At 55.2% G+C, this 17,432-nt stretch overlaps 5 protein-coding genes across 5 annotated transcripts; 3 read left to right on the top strand and 2 right to left on the bottom strand.

The window, feature by feature from the left end:
* Positions 1–1,404: 1,404 nt before the first annotated feature.
* On the top strand, positions 1,405–2,519 carry D7B24_009537 (uncharacterized protein; the record flags this gene model as incomplete). The annotated part of the gene is made up of 2 exons (XM_028643609.1): positions 1,405–1,519; positions 1,579–2,519. The coding sequence occupies 2 exons, from the start codon at positions 1,405–1,407 to the stop codon at positions 2,517–2,519; spliced, it is 1,056 nt and encodes a 351-aa protein (XP_028492805.1).
* A 2,357-nt stretch (positions 2,520–4,876) lies between these two features.
* Positions 4,877–6,202, top strand: D7B24_009536 (uncharacterized protein; the record flags this gene model as incomplete). The annotated part of the gene is made up of 1 exon (XM_028643608.1): positions 4,877–6,202. The coding sequence occupies one exon, from the start codon at positions 4,877–4,879 to the stop codon at positions 6,200–6,202; it is 1,326 nt and encodes a 441-aa protein (XP_028492804.1).
* A 356-nt stretch (positions 6,203–6,558) lies between these two features.
* D7B24_009535 (uncharacterized protein) lies at positions 6,559–9,480 on the bottom strand (the record flags this gene model as incomplete). The annotated part of the gene is made up of 1 exon (XM_028643607.1): positions 6,559–9,480. One exon carries the CDS (start codon positions 9,478–9,480, stop codon positions 6,559–6,561), a length of 2,922 nt encoding a protein of 973 aa, XP_028492803.1.
* Positions 9,481–10,437: 957 nt separating this feature from the next.
* D7B24_009534 (uncharacterized protein) lies at positions 10,438–13,484 on the bottom strand (the record flags this gene model as incomplete). Its single annotated transcript, XM_028643606.1, has 3 exons — positions 10,438–11,911; positions 11,972–13,178; positions 13,238–13,484. The coding sequence occupies 3 exons, from the start codon at positions 13,482–13,484 to the stop codon at positions 10,438–10,440; spliced, it is 2,928 nt and encodes a 975-aa protein (XP_028492802.1).
* A 2,173-nt stretch (positions 13,485–15,657) lies between these two features.
* On the top strand, positions 15,658–17,322 carry D7B24_009533 (uncharacterized protein; the record flags this gene model as incomplete). Its single annotated transcript, XM_028643605.1, has 5 exons — positions 15,658–15,741; positions 15,802–15,831; positions 15,897–16,205; positions 16,255–16,989; positions 17,044–17,322. 5 exons carry the CDS (start codon positions 15,658–15,660, stop codon positions 17,320–17,322), a joined length of 1,437 nt encoding a protein of 478 aa, XP_028492801.1.
* Positions 17,323–17,432: the final 110 nt, after the last annotated feature.

The following is a 17,432-nucleotide window of genomic DNA, read 5'->3' as shown; positions in this document are numbered from 1 at the left end:
AGGTTTACATCATTCTTCAAGTCCCTCAACGGACATTAATTTATACTATCACAATGTCAACACAAGACAGTGATGTAAAGACCAAGGTCAAACTTCAGCCCGAAACGATTGGCTATATCGGGTTGGTCAGCTACAATGGTGAATCCATTCCTAAATGCCCCCTCTGACAATGTGGGAGTGCGCTCATGATGCATTTCCACCAGGGACTTTCGGCTATTCGTTCTGGACCGAGAAGAACGACAAATGGCAGGATGCTGACTCGGTGGCCGTTGACGCAGGCAGTGATTATGGCAGCGGGAACAGGTTAATATCCCTGAGAGATGCTACAGAGGGGTCAGGGATGACATCAAGCAATTGAACACTTCACAGAGTCCTCACATGTGACTCTGAAAGTTTTTGTACCCTTGAGCTTTCGCTAGTCATGCCAAACAACGCCTCCTGAGATCCTGGTGAGTGCTCCGCTGATCCTGGTAAGGAGTACAGCTTCTGCTCCAGGGCCAGTGACGCAAATATTCAGGATCTCGTCGATTGCCATGATCCACGTTGTCCAGAGATTATTGGAAGAATGATTGGGACATGGCTTTCTCGACACCAGTATCGGGAGTGGGGCGAATTTGAACGACGCCAGATTCTTTAGCACAGTTCTACAGGCTGGACGGACTGCGTATGTCATGTCAATATCGAAGGAGCAGCGACTGCGGCTTGTCTGGGTTTCAATATTGCCATCGAATCAGTTCTCATGGGCTTGATAATACTTTCCAAGGTTAGCTATATTGGCAGTAGGGAAAAGCCAGGCATCTCTCTCGGTCGTCTCAATTCGACAACCAGGCTGAGGTAGCAAGACGAGGCTGGCATCCTGACAACATAACCAAGATTCCAGCTCTCGGATTTGGCTCGGCGTGATGATGTGCAAAAGTGGCCACATTGCGAACCGTGCTTACTGAAGTCGGTCTTGTGTCGCGGACGCCGCACGAGAAAGTTCTTTCCTTCATTCAGGTCTGCCTTCTGCCATCATGCTGTGCCACGGATACTTTCCATGCAAGATTGTGCGAGACACCCCACAGGCATAAACCTATTATGCCGAGGCTTGCTTTTCTGAAAGTAATCAGCAACACCTATCTTTCGACAAATGATAATGGTGTGCTGAGAGCTAAGCCTCTTTGGTGTTTCGTCAAACGCGAGAGGTATGAATTGCACGATTGTACTCGGGGCGCTTATCAATCAAATGCACAGCGGAATTACAAATGCATCAGATCGCGAACAGAACGAGCCTCCCATCGACTGAGAAGCGTAATATCTCTTAAAGATCGACGTTCCGCGATGCTGTATACCTATTCCTACACAATAGCACTGATCCTGTGAGCTTGTCTGTCGTTGCATTATAGGTCAGATTCAGTCACAACCATGTCCCAGAAAGCGCTGTTACTTGAAGAAATAGGGAAGCCGTTGGTTGCGGGGGAACGTCCGATTCCACAGGCTCGCTCCAATCAATTACTTGTCAAAGTTCTCGTTGCTGGCCGTAAGTCTTGAACAGTCCTCATCGCGAATTGAACGAACATCGACTCATCAAATACTTAGTCAACCCCCACGACCAGAGAACTCGTGATGACGGTCTTTTCGTCACGAGCCTGCCATATGTACTGGCGAGCGATGTGGTCGGAGAAGTCGCAGTTGTGGGTAGCGGCGAGTATTCTTCCAAATTCAGCGTCGGCGACCATGTCTTTGGGCACTCTTTCGCTGAAGGGGGTTTCGACAACGATTTCAGCGGAGCACAGCAGTACGCGCTTGTCGACGCAAGATACGTTGGCAGGGTGGCTGGCAGTGGCCTGAGCGACGACGAGGCGTCCACGATCCCTGTCATTGTGCTGGCAGGCTTCATTGCTCTCTTTGCGAAGTCCGGCCTCGGCTTGCCTCCTCCTTTTCCCGCAGAAGCAAAGTCATTCGACTACGCCAACACGACGCTTCTTGTCATTGGAGGCGGCTCGAACACAGGGCGGGCCACGATTGAACTCGCCAAGCTTGCAGGCGTAGGCCGAATTATCACGGTCGCTGGCCTCAAGAACGAAGAGACACTGCGAGCTTCTGGGGCCACACACATCATTGACCGACAAGCCTCGAACGTGCTTGAGCAAATTCGAGCTCTGACAGGTGATGACCTTGTGTATGCGGTCGATACCGTGAATGCAGGCGTGGACCAAGAATTGGGCGTTGCAGCGTTATCGAACACAAAGAAGGGCAACCTAATCACTCTCCGTCGAACTGAAGGCGAGCTGGACACCGATCGGATTGGTAGCAAGAAGTCAGGGTACGATCGACGCCTTGCATTTGGTGTATCTACCCTACACCCCGAAGTGACCATCCCGTTCTGGAAAGAGGTTCCTCGATGGTACAAAGAGGGTAAGCTGCGTCCCAGCAGTTTTGAGGTCATAAATGGATTGGATGCAGATGCTGTGAACAAAGCACTGGACAATTACCGAGATGGGAATGGGGCAAAGGTGAACATTCATCCTTGGGACTGAGAGTGTTATTCAAGGACGCTAGAGACTGGATACTTGATGAGGTTTCTACGTGGACAGGGCTCTATCATAACTTACAACGAAGGCAGAGGCTAGTCACCAAGTTACCTAGAGTACGATCCAATTTGCTACTTTACTTACAAACCATCACGATCTCAATTGTCTTCCACTACCTGTGAGTGTGCATTCACAGACCGGACCACGAAACCTGGACACTGGCCTGTGGTGAAGCAATGATTTCTTACCTACAAAGCACGCAGAATCCTCAGGTCCGTAGAGGCTAGAATATAGTAAGTCCCTGGTGTTGCAGGGTCTTTAGAGACAAAGGTCTAGAGAGTACATGTATCCATGCCGGACATTATGGCTTCGATGCAATCTTGCTGTTCATTCTCAGCGTGCCATGTCCTCCACGTCGTGAACGGCACACGTTCAGGCAAATCTTTAGCCTCCATCATTTGGTTGTACAGGTTCGCCACTTGCTGAAATTGAACCCGCATTTCTTGGCGTGGAAGAAGCAATGTCGTGCCAGATCTAATATCTTGGCTCACTTCTAGATGTTCAAAGAACCCCCAGTCAGTATTTTTCTGGAATTCTAGCAATGCTTGACACGCAACAGTCTCGTGATCAGGAGTATTCACCACATCTGGGTCGAGGACCGGCTCACAATGACTGGTGCAAGCGCGCAACGCAAAGTAATGCCAGCGATGCGCAGCAAGATTGTACTCCTCCTCGCGGTTGACTTCGTTCATGCGGTTCAGGGCAATGCGCCACTGGCGAGAAATTGCTGACGCCAGCAGCGGGTTAACTGGTCTTCCGATTGGGAACTTTTTGAAAGCCATCATGTTGGCGTTTTCCGTGCTCGAGATTGTTACGTTGGAGATGTGGGTGTGATGAATCGTCACTGTCTTTATTCTGGTCTATTTGGAGACGGAAACCCCACAGAGTTCGAAGCGCATGAAGATATAGGAAAAGTTGAGCCGAGTAAGGAACCACTCAGCATCTTTGATCATGACCTTGAAAATCTCAGCAAGCGCGTTGTGTTGGGGCAGACTCCAGACCAGATGCAAGGGGACCAAGTATCAGGTGTCAACATTGCTGTTCACCGCTCGCGACGAAGACATGGCTTTGTACCAGGAGTCTCCGTACCGTGGAGAATACTACTTCGGCTACTTTTCATCAACACTCACGAACCACGCAAAACAAGCGGTTGATCAAGCTGTCTAAGTACTTGTTGCAGCGTAAGTTGAGGACACGTTGAGGCTGTGTCAATCGGGTGGTGTCGGAAAAAAAGGAACTGGCCGTTGCTCGACTTCCATACCGACTCTAGCCTCGATCGTGACACAGGGGTTGCAATCCACAGTAGCTTTGCATGCATGTGTTCCATGCCAACCACGCTGCTGGCGAGAGCATTACTCAAAGAATTAGTCCCTGCGTCCCATCCAACACCGCCAATGCACTTGGTTTGACTGCCATCTCACTAGGCAACTTGTATCTGGACATCATATCATACCGCGGCTGTTGTCTACTGGTGTGTTATGACGGAACAATCAAGGATCCCTTGGTGAGGCCTGATCAAAGGTGATGGACACATGAACACTGCCTCGACATCCTTCGCTTAGGCGCAAGGGAGAGACAAATATGCGAATGCCGAATGGGCGTCGTCGACAGAATGCCTTGGTTGCCATCTCAGGGCAGCCCGAAGGCCTGGCGCCGCACCCGTGGACGCCGTGCGCCCTGTCGTTCGTCCGGAAGCAGCAAGTCATGCAATGCACTCCGAGGCCACGAGCTCACCAACGACCAACCCCTTTCTTGGCAAACCGCTGCTTCGGGTGCCTCTGCAGGCCACCACGCCCGACTGGCTCTAGCGAGCATGTCAAAGAAGCAGGTTGCGTGCCACACGTGGATCCACAGAGTAATCCCCTTCTTCCAGAAGGTGTGGTAGAAGCCGCCAACGGTAGAACAATCAACACGTTCCACGCTTTCTTGACATTGTTCTGCGCCACTATGGGGCTTCCGCCCGATTTGAAGCGAACGGGTCCCCCGATATAGCACAGGGATAGAGCGGCCTACAATATGATGTGACGAACGTTCGTTGGGCGTACAATATGTTACGCATGTCTCACCTACGTTGTGCAAGAACGGAAGGTTCCAAATGTGATTTGAGACAGGTTCGCAGATTCCAATCTGATATTGGTCCCTGCCTGTGACGCAGAGAGTACGTTGGTGATACAGAGCAACAGCATCGTGAGATTCAATCATAAATAGACTCGGTTCCGTTCACACTTTGAACGTGACAACCACAAGCCAACCACAAACCTTCTCAATTATTTTAACACGAACCAAAAATATTCACAGCAGCCATGAAGCTCTACTCTCTTGTGGCACTGCTCCCCATTATCTCGGTGGACGCATGTCTAACCGACATTGAGCGCCGCGGCGGTCATCTCATCGACCTCAACAATGCCCACAGCATCGCTCGACGGCAAGAAACAACCGTCCCCGGCACCGTCCCCGTTGGCAAAGGTGACCGGTTCATGGGCGGCAAGATCGCGCCCCGCGGACTGGGCAGCGGCGGCGCCATCCAAGAAATTGCCTGGAACTTCAAGGAGATGCAGTCGGCCATCAAGGCGCTCGAGAAGCAGTTCAGCGGCGTCGACTACTTCGAGGCCCCCTTCAAGACGTACGAGAACCGTACCATCTCGGGCATCAGCATCACCGCCAAGCCGGGCAAGGGGAAGAAGAAGCCCTTTGCCTTTCTGCATGCCGGTATTCACCCGCGGGAAAGAGGTGGTCCGGACCATCTCGTCGACTTTGCCTCTGACCTGCTCTGGGCGTTCCAGGAGAAGAAGGGAATCAAGTACGGCACTGTTGGCTATACGGCCAGCGACGTCAAGCGGGTCGTGGAGGCGGGCGTCGTCATCGTGCCGACTGTCAACCCGGACGGACTCGCATTCGACCAATCGACCAATGGCTGCTGGCGCAAGAACAGAAACCCAGAGTCGTCCACCGCGGGCGATGCCATGTCCATCGGCATAGACCTGAACCGCAACTTTGACATTGCTTGGAACTACACGCAAGCTCTCGCCCCCGGCGTTGAAGCAGCGAGCACCAACGCCAGCGCCGAGAACTTCTACGGCACAGGCCCCTTCTCCGAGGCGGAGACGCAGAGCATCAAGTGGGTGTTCGACAGCTTCCCCAGCATCGGCTGGTACAGCGACCTGCACTCCAACATTGGCATCGGCCTCTACGGCTGGTGCTTCGACTCGATCCAGACGACAGACAAGAGCAAAAACTTCAGGAACAAGAGCTGGGACGGCAAGCGCGGCCTCATTGCCAACGACACGTTTGACTACCGGGAGTACATGAACCGCGGAGACTGGGACAAGCTGCTGGAGATTACGGGCCGCATGGCCTGGGCTGCGAGCGATGTCAACGCGGCGTTCTACTCGGTGTACGCCGCGCCGCACCTGTACCCTTCCAGCGGCTGCTCGATCGACCACGCATATGCGCGCCACATCTTGGATCCGAAGAAGAAGAAGATTCTCGGAGTCGGTTTCGAGTTTGGATACGCGGGACCCGATGAGGAATGTCCTTTTTACCCGTCTCCCGAGGCGTATAGGACGGACAAGATGGAGGTGGGAGCTGCTTACATGGAGTTCCTAGTTAATGCACTGAGGCTTGACTAGTTGTCAGACTGTGTCGCGGTCTGAGGGGTCCAACATGGGCTCACTAGGTGTCTGGGCAGATTGAGCTAGGATCTGGGCGAGCAACGCGACTGCTGACGAGGAACCGCAAGGAACATGATGATGATGGGTTGGGGTTACTACGACACGGCATCGGTTGATGCACGATTCACTTCCTCTTCATATTTTGCCGTTACAGCTTGAGCCTCGGCCTTCGTCTCGGTCGAAAGCAGCTGAATTGGTATTATAAAGAAACAATTTCCGTGATACGCTTGTTTTTGCATGCATGCTCTTCGTAGACCTGTCAATCTGTGCCCAGTTTCCTAGATGTACTCCCCTTATCACACCGGCAGACATTTTCAGCCCTCCCATGTGACTCGTTTCTCCCTAAAGATGCTGACCATGCCCATCGGCAGCAACCCGAAATCAACAATATTCAGCCCGCCAAAACGGTCCACAATTTCCGGTCCATACAGCATGGCCACCCACTGCCAGTACGGCTCCATCGAGGCCCAGTTCGAAAAGATGCCTCTCGGCCTCGGATTGCCGGTCAGGTTACGCAGCGCCGAACTGATCGTACCCGTGTCTGGCGACAATGTGGAGGGTGACGGCTCGACCAACATCTTGCTGAAAAGATCATGCACCTGGACTCCATTGTCTTCGAAGCGGAGCTCCTCCCTGAACCGCGTGTAGTCCTCGAAACTGAGGAACGTCTCCTGCTCCTGCTTCGATTCGGGCTTCCAATCCGGGTCCGCGAGGCTGTAGTGCAGTTCCTCAATCTCGCTGCTGTAAAATCGCTCCTTGGCGGCCTGGTAGCCCTCACGCTCGCCTTTGTGGAAAGCCTCCAGCATGGCAGACGGAGACTCGCTGAACGAATCGCGTATCTGGAGAAGGGTCACGAATGGCGATTTGAGATCCAAGCCCCCCATCTCCACGGGGAAGAAGATGTAGCCGTCGGGAACATCGTCGATGCCGAAACGGGTCTCGATAGTCTTCTTGAGATGGTCAGCGACGCTCGTTGCCCCTGCTTCGTTGAAAGAGGTGGCAAAGGACGAGAATATCTCCTTTTGGATCCGCTGATGGGTACGCAGCATATCGTCCACGTGCTCGACGCCGTAGCAGCATGCAGGCTTGCCAAAGTTGGCGGAGAAGAATGTGTCTGCGTACGTGTTCCAGGTCTGGATGAAGGCGAAGACGCTCTTGTTGCTGCCGACGAGCTGTTTCTGGAGCTCCTCGACGTGTTTGTCTACCATTGTCTGATCAATCTCGAAACGGCCCGTGGTCGACGAAAGTCGGAGGAAGCCCCATCGGATCTCACCCTTTGGAAGCAACTCACTGACCGCTCTGGGTTCGTGAGAGGCCTGGTCGACTCGGACAGCCCCAGTCTTCGCTGGGTTGAGCTTGGTGCCGGTGATTCGGGCAAAGTTATCCATCGTCTTCCATGCCGTTACTGCTTTGGTCTCATCGTTAGACCAGAACCAAACGTCATCGTGGATACGCCATATCGTCTGACCCTCGGTCGCCTGATTGACGGAAAAGTCTAAGCAAAAAAGGATAGATTCGCCAAAGAGGTCGCTGAGGGTGTGAGAGGCGGGTGTGCCGCGGAGACGCTTTCGAGTGCTGACCGTGTCATCGTCATCCAGAAACTTTAACGGAGCTTCGAGGAAGTTCTGGAAGAAGGAAAGCCACTGCTCCGAGACGCCAAAGAATCTGAGGACAGCAAGAACCGTCTGGTGTGGCAAGAGCGGAGCCCAGCTGTCAAAGACAGAATGGAACGCAGTCACCTCCCCATGGAGGCTTGTGCCAATGGCAATCTCCGTTGAGAGAATGTGAAGGATCTGCTGCTTCAGCTTCATGGTGTTCTGCGGCGTCGCCGTAGCAGAATCATCATCCCCGTCGCCCGAGCGGTCGTCTTCGGAATCCGAGGCTTCGGTATCTTTGAACGTGGCGATCCTCCTGTGTCTCTTTGCGCCCCCGACACCGAGGCCTCTCTTGTACACCGGCGAAGAGGCTGCAAAGCCATGGCTGATGAAATCCGACGCTGGCTCTGCTGCGTTCTCCCAGTCTGCCTCCTCTTCGCCGTCCGCATTGTGAACCTGCTGCGTCTCAGAACGCAGAAGTTGAGCCAAGAAGTAATCCTTGTTGTAGAGATCCCTGCGGCGGTCCTGAAGACATCCATTTCGGAACACAGGTCCCAGGTAGTATCCCAGCCTTTTCTTGTCCGTCTTGGAGACTGGATTGCGTCGAGGCGTCCAAGCGCCCTTTGCTCTGCGAAACGTCGTGAAGGCCCTCTTGAAGAAAACGGACCACTTGACGCCAATGTGCTGCAGGAAGATGGCCTGCAAGAGGTCCTCGTGCATCTTGACGTTGTACACGCCGCTGATCTTGCGATGCTGCTCCAGCAGGACCTTGTCGCCCCACGACCAGGTCGGCAGGGCCGCGATGCGCATGTTGAGGACGTCAGCAATCTCCGCGAGGATGACATTGTTGCTCTTGAAGTCCCGGAGCACCTCGCGCTTTTCATTCGTCAGCAAGTCACTGCTGAGAAGTCCGGTGATGGCGCGCAGGAGAGAGGCATTGGTGAACTGGGTGGGGTCGGACATGGATGTCTCGAACACGGCAACGTCGCTTCGGAGTTTCTCGAGGGCGTCGCGCAGCTTTTCTCTCTCTGGGTCACCACCGGCACCAAACAGCTTGGCAAGGTATCTCTCCAACGCCTTCACGTCGACGTTGGCCGGCTCGAAAACCGTCTTCTCCCACTCGGCCCGCGCCGCGAGCTTGGCTGCGCTGCCGACGTCCTCAAAATCGTCCCCCATCTCGACATCAGCATCCTCCTTCTTGGGCGCCGGCGTGCCGTCGCCAGACAGCCACTCGGTGACGAGCTGGCCGTAGAGATCCGCGTACTGAAACTTGAGCGACTGCGTGCCGAGGTGACCGAGCAGGGAGGCCTCCCACGCATCGAGCATCTTGGCGGAGACGGAAGGGTCGTGGCGCGCCTGTTGGAGGAACCGATCCAGGTTCTTGAGCTCAATCTCGAGCGGGCCCTGCTTGCCCGCCCGCAGGACGACGGCGCCGTTCTTGTCGACGGCGACGCCGAGGCATCGCTTGACGCCGCTGCTGAGGGCCTTGATCCGCGCGACCTTGTCGGTCTCCTCGTCGAGGTAGGCGAGCACGGCGGCCTTGGAGGTCTCAAAATTCTTGCGCCGCTTGGAAAGCTCCTCGAGCTTGGTTTTCGTGATTTCTTGGAGAGTCTCGGAGAAGACGCTGCCTGATGAGGCCATGGTAGCAGTGGAGGAAGCCCGCGGAGCTGCTGCCTCGTGTCGCTGTTATGAACCTCGTACGATGGAGGGCTTGCAAGTGTGAGAGGCTCCTCAGATTCTCGACCACAGCTGGACTCTGGTATCGGTGAGTAGGGAAGAAACTCTAGAAATCTCGAAAGAATGAAGAGGAAATCGAGGGCCAACGGTCAATTATATCGACGAGCCCCGTATTGGTGATCGTACTGATGATCGTCTAGGCAGTACAAGGCGAAAGAGGATCTACTGATGGCAGCCAAGGACCAACGGGGACTGTGGAGGTGGAGGCACAGTTGCAGTGGGTGGGTGTATGCCGCAGGCAGCCGTGCCAGTCACACAGGTTTGCCTTGTCCTCTGGTTCGCGACCGCTGACTAAGACGCAAGGGAACCCCTGAGCCCCTTTTGCTTCAGGGATCGGCTTCAGGGATCCTGCTCCTGCACGACCATCGCCAGCTTTAGCACCGACAATGGCATCGAATGATGTGACTCATTGGCACTTGATTCGAGCCTCATGGTCCGCGGACGTCCATCGTAGGCATATTTCGGCATGTTGCATTCAATGTGATGGCGGCATGGTAAGGAGAGGCGCTCCCGAGCTCTTTCTCCCCAGTCCAACACCACGGCAAGTCATCCATAGTCATCAAACTCCAGATGCAACAGATCTGTCATTCCATGGTATCAGCCACCCTGTACACGAACACACCAGCAACCTTAGTCGGTCACATCTAGCCCTCTCAGCAGCGTAGCACGATCCAGACGACAAATCCCCTAGGATACAAATACCTTTCCCTCCCGGAATTAAACGCAGCAATATCTCGCCATCTCTAAGCCAGACATATCTTCATCTTGTTTTGCAACAGCATCGAAGCCATCGCACTTTCGTCCTTCTGCAGCCGTCTTGGGCAAAGCACCCTTGGCCGATAGTAGAAATCAAGCCGCGACTCAAAGCTCGTCACTGATTGTCTCGGCATAACCCCTGATGCCGTGACCGCGATCATCGAGACCGCCCATGTCATCGGCCCCATCCATTGCCATGTCGACGTCCTCGGTCTCGCGCTCCAGCTCATTGATGGAATCCATGGCCTTCTTCAGCTTCTCAACAGTAAGCTTGCACGTCTGGCGCTTGCGAGCCGTCGTCTCCTCCTCGTCCATGAGGCGATCAAATGCCTCCGGACCGGCACCCATCAGCCCCAGCTGCGTCTCGAGGTACATATCGAGCTCCTTGACGATCGACGGAAACATGCGTGACGTCACGTAGAGCGTCGTCGTTTCGGCGAAACGCAAGGCGGCCAGCCGGTAGTAGCCCCGCACGTAGGCGGCAACCTTGAGCTCCTTCTCAAAGGGGTCGGGGCCCATCTTGATGAGCTCCACGTCATGGCGCCTCTGCTCGCTGGCGCGCTGATCGGGCGTCATGCGGTCCCAGTCGCTGTTGAAGTGAGACGCGGCCGTCTTATCGCTGCTCTCGCACTTTTCGCCGACAAAGGCTTGCCATCGCACATGGTGGCGGTACCGCTTGAGCAGGCGGCCTTCCTCCAGCTCGTACAGGGTGAATGCGTCGTGGTTGATCGTGAACAGCTGGTACGACTCCATCTCGTACAGCTCCGTCAGGAACTCCAGCGCCTTGCTCCGGCGGCTGCTGAGAAAGGCTTCCATGTGCCTCTTGGAGTCCTTGAAGACGAGACGTCGCTTGAGCTTGCCGAAAGCCTGATCCAGAGCTTGGTTGACTATGACCTGGAGATGAGACATAACCGCCTCCAGAAAGACAAGCATGGGATGGTTCCAGTGCTTCACGGCGAGTTTACAGAGATCGTTGTACACTTCGCTCGGGACAATGTTCGGCATGCCAGCCTTGGTCTTGGCCTGGATATCTTCGCGGATCGCCCCAATGCTCCTGAAGCCCGAGCCCAGAGATGTAAAGTTCTGGAACGGAGCAGGAAGAACAGACGGCCGGACGGAGCCGCGAGATGGCGTGTGTGGGGTCGGCGTACCGTTGCGCACAGCGGCCTCTTCCGTCTTCATGTGCAAGCCGGCCTGTGAAGCCTGGGAGAAGCTGCCGTTGCTGCCGACGTGCCGGGGTCGCTTGCTCGCACCGTTGGAGCTGGCTTGTGGGCCTCGCTTGCGGCTCGCACTTGCTGGCTCGTCGTCATCAGAAATTTCGAGAACTGGTACATCAGACTTGTGCTTGAGCGAAAACTTAGGCTTCGCGTGCAACAGACATTCGCGGAAAGACCCCGCGAGAAGACCAAAAGCAGAGGAGAACTCGTTGCCGGGGATCTTGTCCTTGACGATCGCTGTGAATTCGATCAAGCTTTTGCGCACCTCATACTCGATGTTGGTGGGCAATTCTGGAAGGTTGTTGAGCCGCTTCTCGTTCTTGCGAAGCTCGTCGAAGATTTTGCTCTTGATAGAGGGAAGGCTGCGGGTTGTTCGTCAGCTATTGAAAGACAACGCATGTTGAGATCCATGGGCCACTTACTTTTTCGCAAACTCTTTCCCAAGTTTTTCGGAAAGAGCTTCCTTCAGTCGTTCGACACCACATCGATCTGAAAACTCGGCAAACTCCTCTGGCCAATTCTCATGCTTGCCATTGAACAAGGCCTCCTCCCACTGGGTCTGGCGATCCAGGTCCTGTTCTGCACGCCGAGAGGTGATGAAGTACTCGTGGCCAATAAGGTGACGCTCGCCACGAAGCATGGACAGCCACTGGCCATAGCTATTGCTACCCTGGTTCGGCAGCAGATCAGCCTTGGTCATGACGCCGATGGTGCGCTTCTGCGCGCCAACTTTGCGAATGATGGACAAAGTAGACGACGTTTCCGGATCGGCATTCATGGGGACCGCCCAGATGATGAGAGCGTCGTTTTCCGAAATGTGCTGAACCGCCAGGTTTTCGACAACTTGAACAAGATACTCGTCTTCCTCATATCCAGAATTGCGGAAGATGCCGGGCAGATCATAAAACGAGAGATCGGGCAGGTCAGGGCCCTTGATCTCGAGTGCCACAGTGTTGGGGCTGAATTTGGCAATGGTATTCTCGGCTTCGACGGCAAGTTCCCTAGTCCTCGCGATGGCGCCTGAGCCTGGAATAAACAAATCCGAGTTCTGGGCATAATTCAGGATCGCCACCTGAGCCCAGCGGAGAACAGTTTCGATCTCGCTTTTGTTCCGTGAGTAGATGGTCATGAATTCCTTGACCTCACGATTTTGTCGTCGGACCCAAGGCGGGAAAGGGTTCTCAGCGGTAACGTCATCCTTCGTAATGGGCTGCCCGAATGGAGGTGGGCAATAGTCGTAATCTAGTTGCAGACTAACACGGCACGACCACTCGTTGTTTCTGGAGGCACGGATGTGAATTGGGCACCTCGTGCAGACGCCATCGCTCCGAGGAAGGGGCAGGCCCGCGACGCTGGACATCAACATGGACTTCCCGGCCGACTGGTCTCCAACCATGATGAGGCTCGGGAGTGAGACAATGTGTTCGATGCCCAGCTGCTGAACGTCGCCAAGCGTGTCGTTGCACGCCTTGAGCTTGGCGCCGACATTTTGGAAGGAGCCCTCCAAGAAGCTTTCGCCCAAGCCGGGCGTCGACTGATCGTGGGGCATGCCGCGGTTACGTACTTCGAGGTAGACGGGCTCGCTCCCATCCACAGTGGAAGTACGGGCTTGAAAGACAGTCGGCGGTGCTTCGTCGATTTAGTTGATCTATTGCTGGTGAGGCTCATGGGGGTAGGCGAGTACTTACGGGCATCCGACCTCATGAACGATTGAGCGACGCTCTGCGGTGGCCAGTTGGCCGGTGACTGTGCTGTGTGCCACTCCGACGAACGATGCTGAGCCTCTTCTTGGGGTGCGAAGGTAGGAGCAGGGTTTCTGGGCGACGCAGGGCGTGGTGGTACCGCAAACTGTGGGATGGTCGTCGTCGAATCCGAGTCCGTGGATGATCGTGACCCAGGTTCCAGTTTTGGCCGAGGTGTGAGTGGGGTGGCCATGGTGGTGAGAGGAGGGAAGAGCTGGCGAGGATGCCACTTGAAGATAGCGGGCCTTAATATCACTGGATTTGAATGGAAGAGGAGGCAGGAGCAGAAGAGGATGGGCTGAGGCAGCAGGCAGAGAGATTCAGGCAGTGGGGGAACCCAGTGTTGACGGGAAGGCTCACGATTCCTGGTCAAAGAACCCTGAGGGACAACAAGATGATTCTAGAAAAAATCAAGCAAAGATCTTTGAGCGAGCAAGAGGAGAACGACAAAGCGTGTGATGTTCTGGGGGAGCAGCGAGGTTTTTGGGGTCTCGTCGTTCAAGTTCCCTCCAGGGGCAAGGACTGAATCTCCTGTGGTACTCGAAACCGGCTCATGGCCTGTTAGGCGATACCTAAGGGGGAGGGAAGGATGTCCTTCTACAGTATGCGAAGAGGGGCATGCAAGGCGATTTGGGAATTAAAAAACATCTCGCACCGACATGGACATTTTGACCGCATTGGAGACCGGGTAACGAATCTGATGGTGTCGCGTTGCCAGAAGGGGGTTCGTGGAACATGTACCTTTTAACGACGAGTGTTGCGAGGTGGAGGAGACGAGGTGCATGAGATGTGACAGGGATGAGCAGCTCGAGCTGAAGAAACAGGTGGCTGGCAGGTCGCGAGGCAGCACCCCCTGTTGACTTGACTCGACGCGGCATCTCCTTTGATCTGCTCTAGCATGTCTTGCTTGTTGACTACCACGTAACTGGGTTGCGACTATTGATGTTCCATCCATTTGGTGCGCTTCCATGGATGATGAACACCTGGCTGCATTGTCATCCGAAATGCCCCGGCAAGGGCGAGATAAATCTGGTTGGGTGCTGTTTGTTGGCTTACATGGCACATGCACATTTCGCGCCAACATGATCCCACCATCCACCAGACTCAGACATCGTAGGGCAACATTGTGTTCGTCCCGGGTCATGGTCATCAAAAGAAGAAAGCCGTCGCGTCGCCCATGGACGTCATCTGTCCCGGTTGGATCGGCAGCTGGCGGCTGGCGGTGAGGAGGGAAAAGCAAAATCTGGGGAGGGGCTTTCAGGCACCGAGGACCTTTCTGTCCGCCAAGGCGCAGATGCCCAGAAGCTCCCCGGGGCAGCTTCCCCGGATCGCCAACAGGAAGGCTGCCCTGGCATGTGCAGAACAGCGAACAGTGCCACACTCGGACAGACCAGACGGATGGCGGCGAGGCTTCCTTCCTCCAGTGGAGGTTTCCTTCAGTGGAGGTCGAGCACAGCAAATGAAGCAACGCAGCGCATCCATGCGCTAATCCGGATACGCTCCAGACGCTGCCATCCTCTGACTGTGTGGCCGGCCCCCTGTTCATCCGCCCTGAACACGGGACCCACACCACCTGAAAAGCGGTCTTGGGTCCTGGGTCCTGGGTTCTTGGCTCTGGCTTCTGGGCCCTGGCGCTCCGCCTTCCTAAAGTTCGCCGTGTGCTGGCACTGGCACCTGCTCTTGATCTTCCATATCCCATCGTGCCTGCCCCTGGTCCCGAATCCCAGAACACCACGTCGGCAGGCACTGGCAACGAGGCACAAGGCGCAAGGCATGAGGCACGACGCACAAGAGCGACAAACACCAGACCCGACGTGACGATCGTGAGGCCTTTCCTTCGACCTGCCTCTCCATTGTCCTTCTCCTTTCCCATTTTCAACAGCGCGCCTCTTGCGACACTCTGCCCTCACCAATTGTTCCTTTTAGGTTTCGGCCACCGTTTCTTTGTCGACACGCTTCACATTTCCTTTCGAGGCCCCCTCAATTGACACGGCCACCCTCTCAATTGGCCACCGACGTCTCATCCCCTTGCAGCGCGACGATTTCTCGAACGGCCCATTTCCTCGACGACCAGTTTCCTCGCCGTACCGACTTGCTCACGTTACCCGCGCGACAGCCCTACCTGCGACCCCAAATCGGCTCCTCCTCCCTCCCGCTCGAGCTACGTCAGGGGGTCGCACGACCACGATCGCCATTCCCGTTTCAACATCCATCACGCATACCATTTCCCCCGCAGACTTGCGCGCGCGAGCCCGGCCTCCGCGCAGCTTCCTTCCCACAGCCGTTGACGGCGACCTTTTCTTTTCCGCAAACCGACTTCCTCTGCCCTCGACAACGTCACTCGCCATCACGGCGTGCCCTTCACAATGGCGATACTCGGCACCGCGCCGTACCCCTCCAAGGCGCCCACCATCATGGGCATGCCCGCGAAGCAGGTGTCCCTCGTCACCGTAATACAAACCTCTTCCCGTCTTGACCTTCCGGCAGGCCGCTGACCGTTCCACTTGCAGCTGTGCTTCCAAAATTCGGCTCTCATCCTCGTATGTCGTCGTGTGGCTGTTGCTTCCATGAGGTATACCGACTAACGCAGACCTTTTTTCTCCAGATCATGCACTACTCCCGAATCATGCCACAAGTGGGGGACCATCGATACTTCGCCTCGACCGCTGTCTTCCTCAGTGAGGTCATCAAGCTGTCCATATGCCTCTGTTGCTGCGTCGCCGAAACATCACGTGCCCTAGGCACATCGGCGACGCCCGCCGCCATTTATTGCCACATCCGAACGGCTGTGTCGTCGGGCGACAGCTGGAGGTTGGCAGTGCCCGCCGTTCTGTATACGCTGCAAAACTCTCTGCAGTATGTGGCTGTGGGCAATCTCGATGCTGTTCACTTCCAGGTTCTCTCCCAGTTCAAGGTGAGCTCATCTGCCCTGTATGTGGCCCACCACTGGCTAACACGCGCAGATTCTCGCAGCCGCCGTCTTCTCGGTCACCATTTTGCGGCGCTCACTCCCGCCCAAGCGATGGCTTGCACTGTTGGTACTCACCTTTGGTGTCTCGATCGTCTGTATACCGCACTCCGATACACACCAAACTTCCACCTCCTACAACAGCATCCTGCTCCACCATGATGCCGACCACTTCTTCCCGCGATCCGTTCACGAGCTCGGCCAGGCTGCAGCCAACGGTGCGCACCATGTGACCAAGCGCGCTGCTCAGGTCCTTGCTCCTCGCACGCCGCTAGTCCTCCCTCGCTCCGCCACTTACCAAGGCATGGCCGAGGACGAAGCTCGCACCATGGCCAGCAACTACACCTTTGGAGTCTTTGCAGCCCTGATTGCAGCTGCCAGCTCTGGACTCGCCGGTGTGTACTTTGAAAAGATTCTCAAGGATGCGGCTGCACCACCGAATACCTCCATCTGGACCCGTAACGTGCAGCTCTCTTTCTACTCGCTCTTCCCGGCCCTCATTATCGGCGTATTTTTCAAGGACGGCGCCGAAGTCCGTGAGCATGGATTCTTTGACGGGTATAACTGGGTCGTGTGGACCGCCATCTTTCTTCAGTCTGCCGGGGGTGTTCTCTCCAGCATGTGCATCAACTACGCCGACAATATTGCCAAAAACTTTGCAGCAAGCATCAGCATTGTCGTCAGTTTCGTTTTCAGCGTGCTCTTTTTTGATTTTGTATTCGGCTTCACCGTAAGTACACGGACTCCCGCGACCCTCAGCACTCGATAACTGACCCAAGCCTAGTTTATTCTCGGCACCTCGTTGGTCATGTTCGCAACCTACCTATACAGCTCTCCCGAACGAAAGATGGCCCGTCGACCGCCACCACTGCGCATCGCGAGCTACCAAAAGACCGCCGTTGATCCAATGTACACCCCGCGGCTCGGTGACGATCTACGGTCCACACTCGACCCGCTCGAGTCAGTCCGCAGCATGGCCTTGTCGACGTCGCGGCCGTCGAGCCCGATGCGCTATCCACGCTCACCGTCTGCACGGAATCTGAGCAAGTTCCGGGGTGACTAAGTCGCCTCTTCCTGTTTCATTTGTGCAAAGACGCCGCCTCGACACGGGAAGACGGAGTGGTCGTCAGAAGAGACGGGAGGTCGTACACAAAAAAAAAAAAAAAAAAAAAA

The sequence above is a fragment of the Verticillium nonalfalfae genome (assembly GCF_003724135.2).
Source record: "Verticillium nonalfalfae strain VnAa140/NRRL 66861 chromosome Unknown scaffold_97, whole genome shotgun sequence".
Classification (NCBI taxonomy): Eukaryota; Fungi; Ascomycota; class Sordariomycetes; order Glomerellales; family Plectosphaerellaceae; genus Verticillium; species Verticillium nonalfalfae.
The sequence above is the reverse complement of the archived record's forward strand: the minus strand, read 5'-3'. Positions and strand labels throughout refer to the sequence as shown.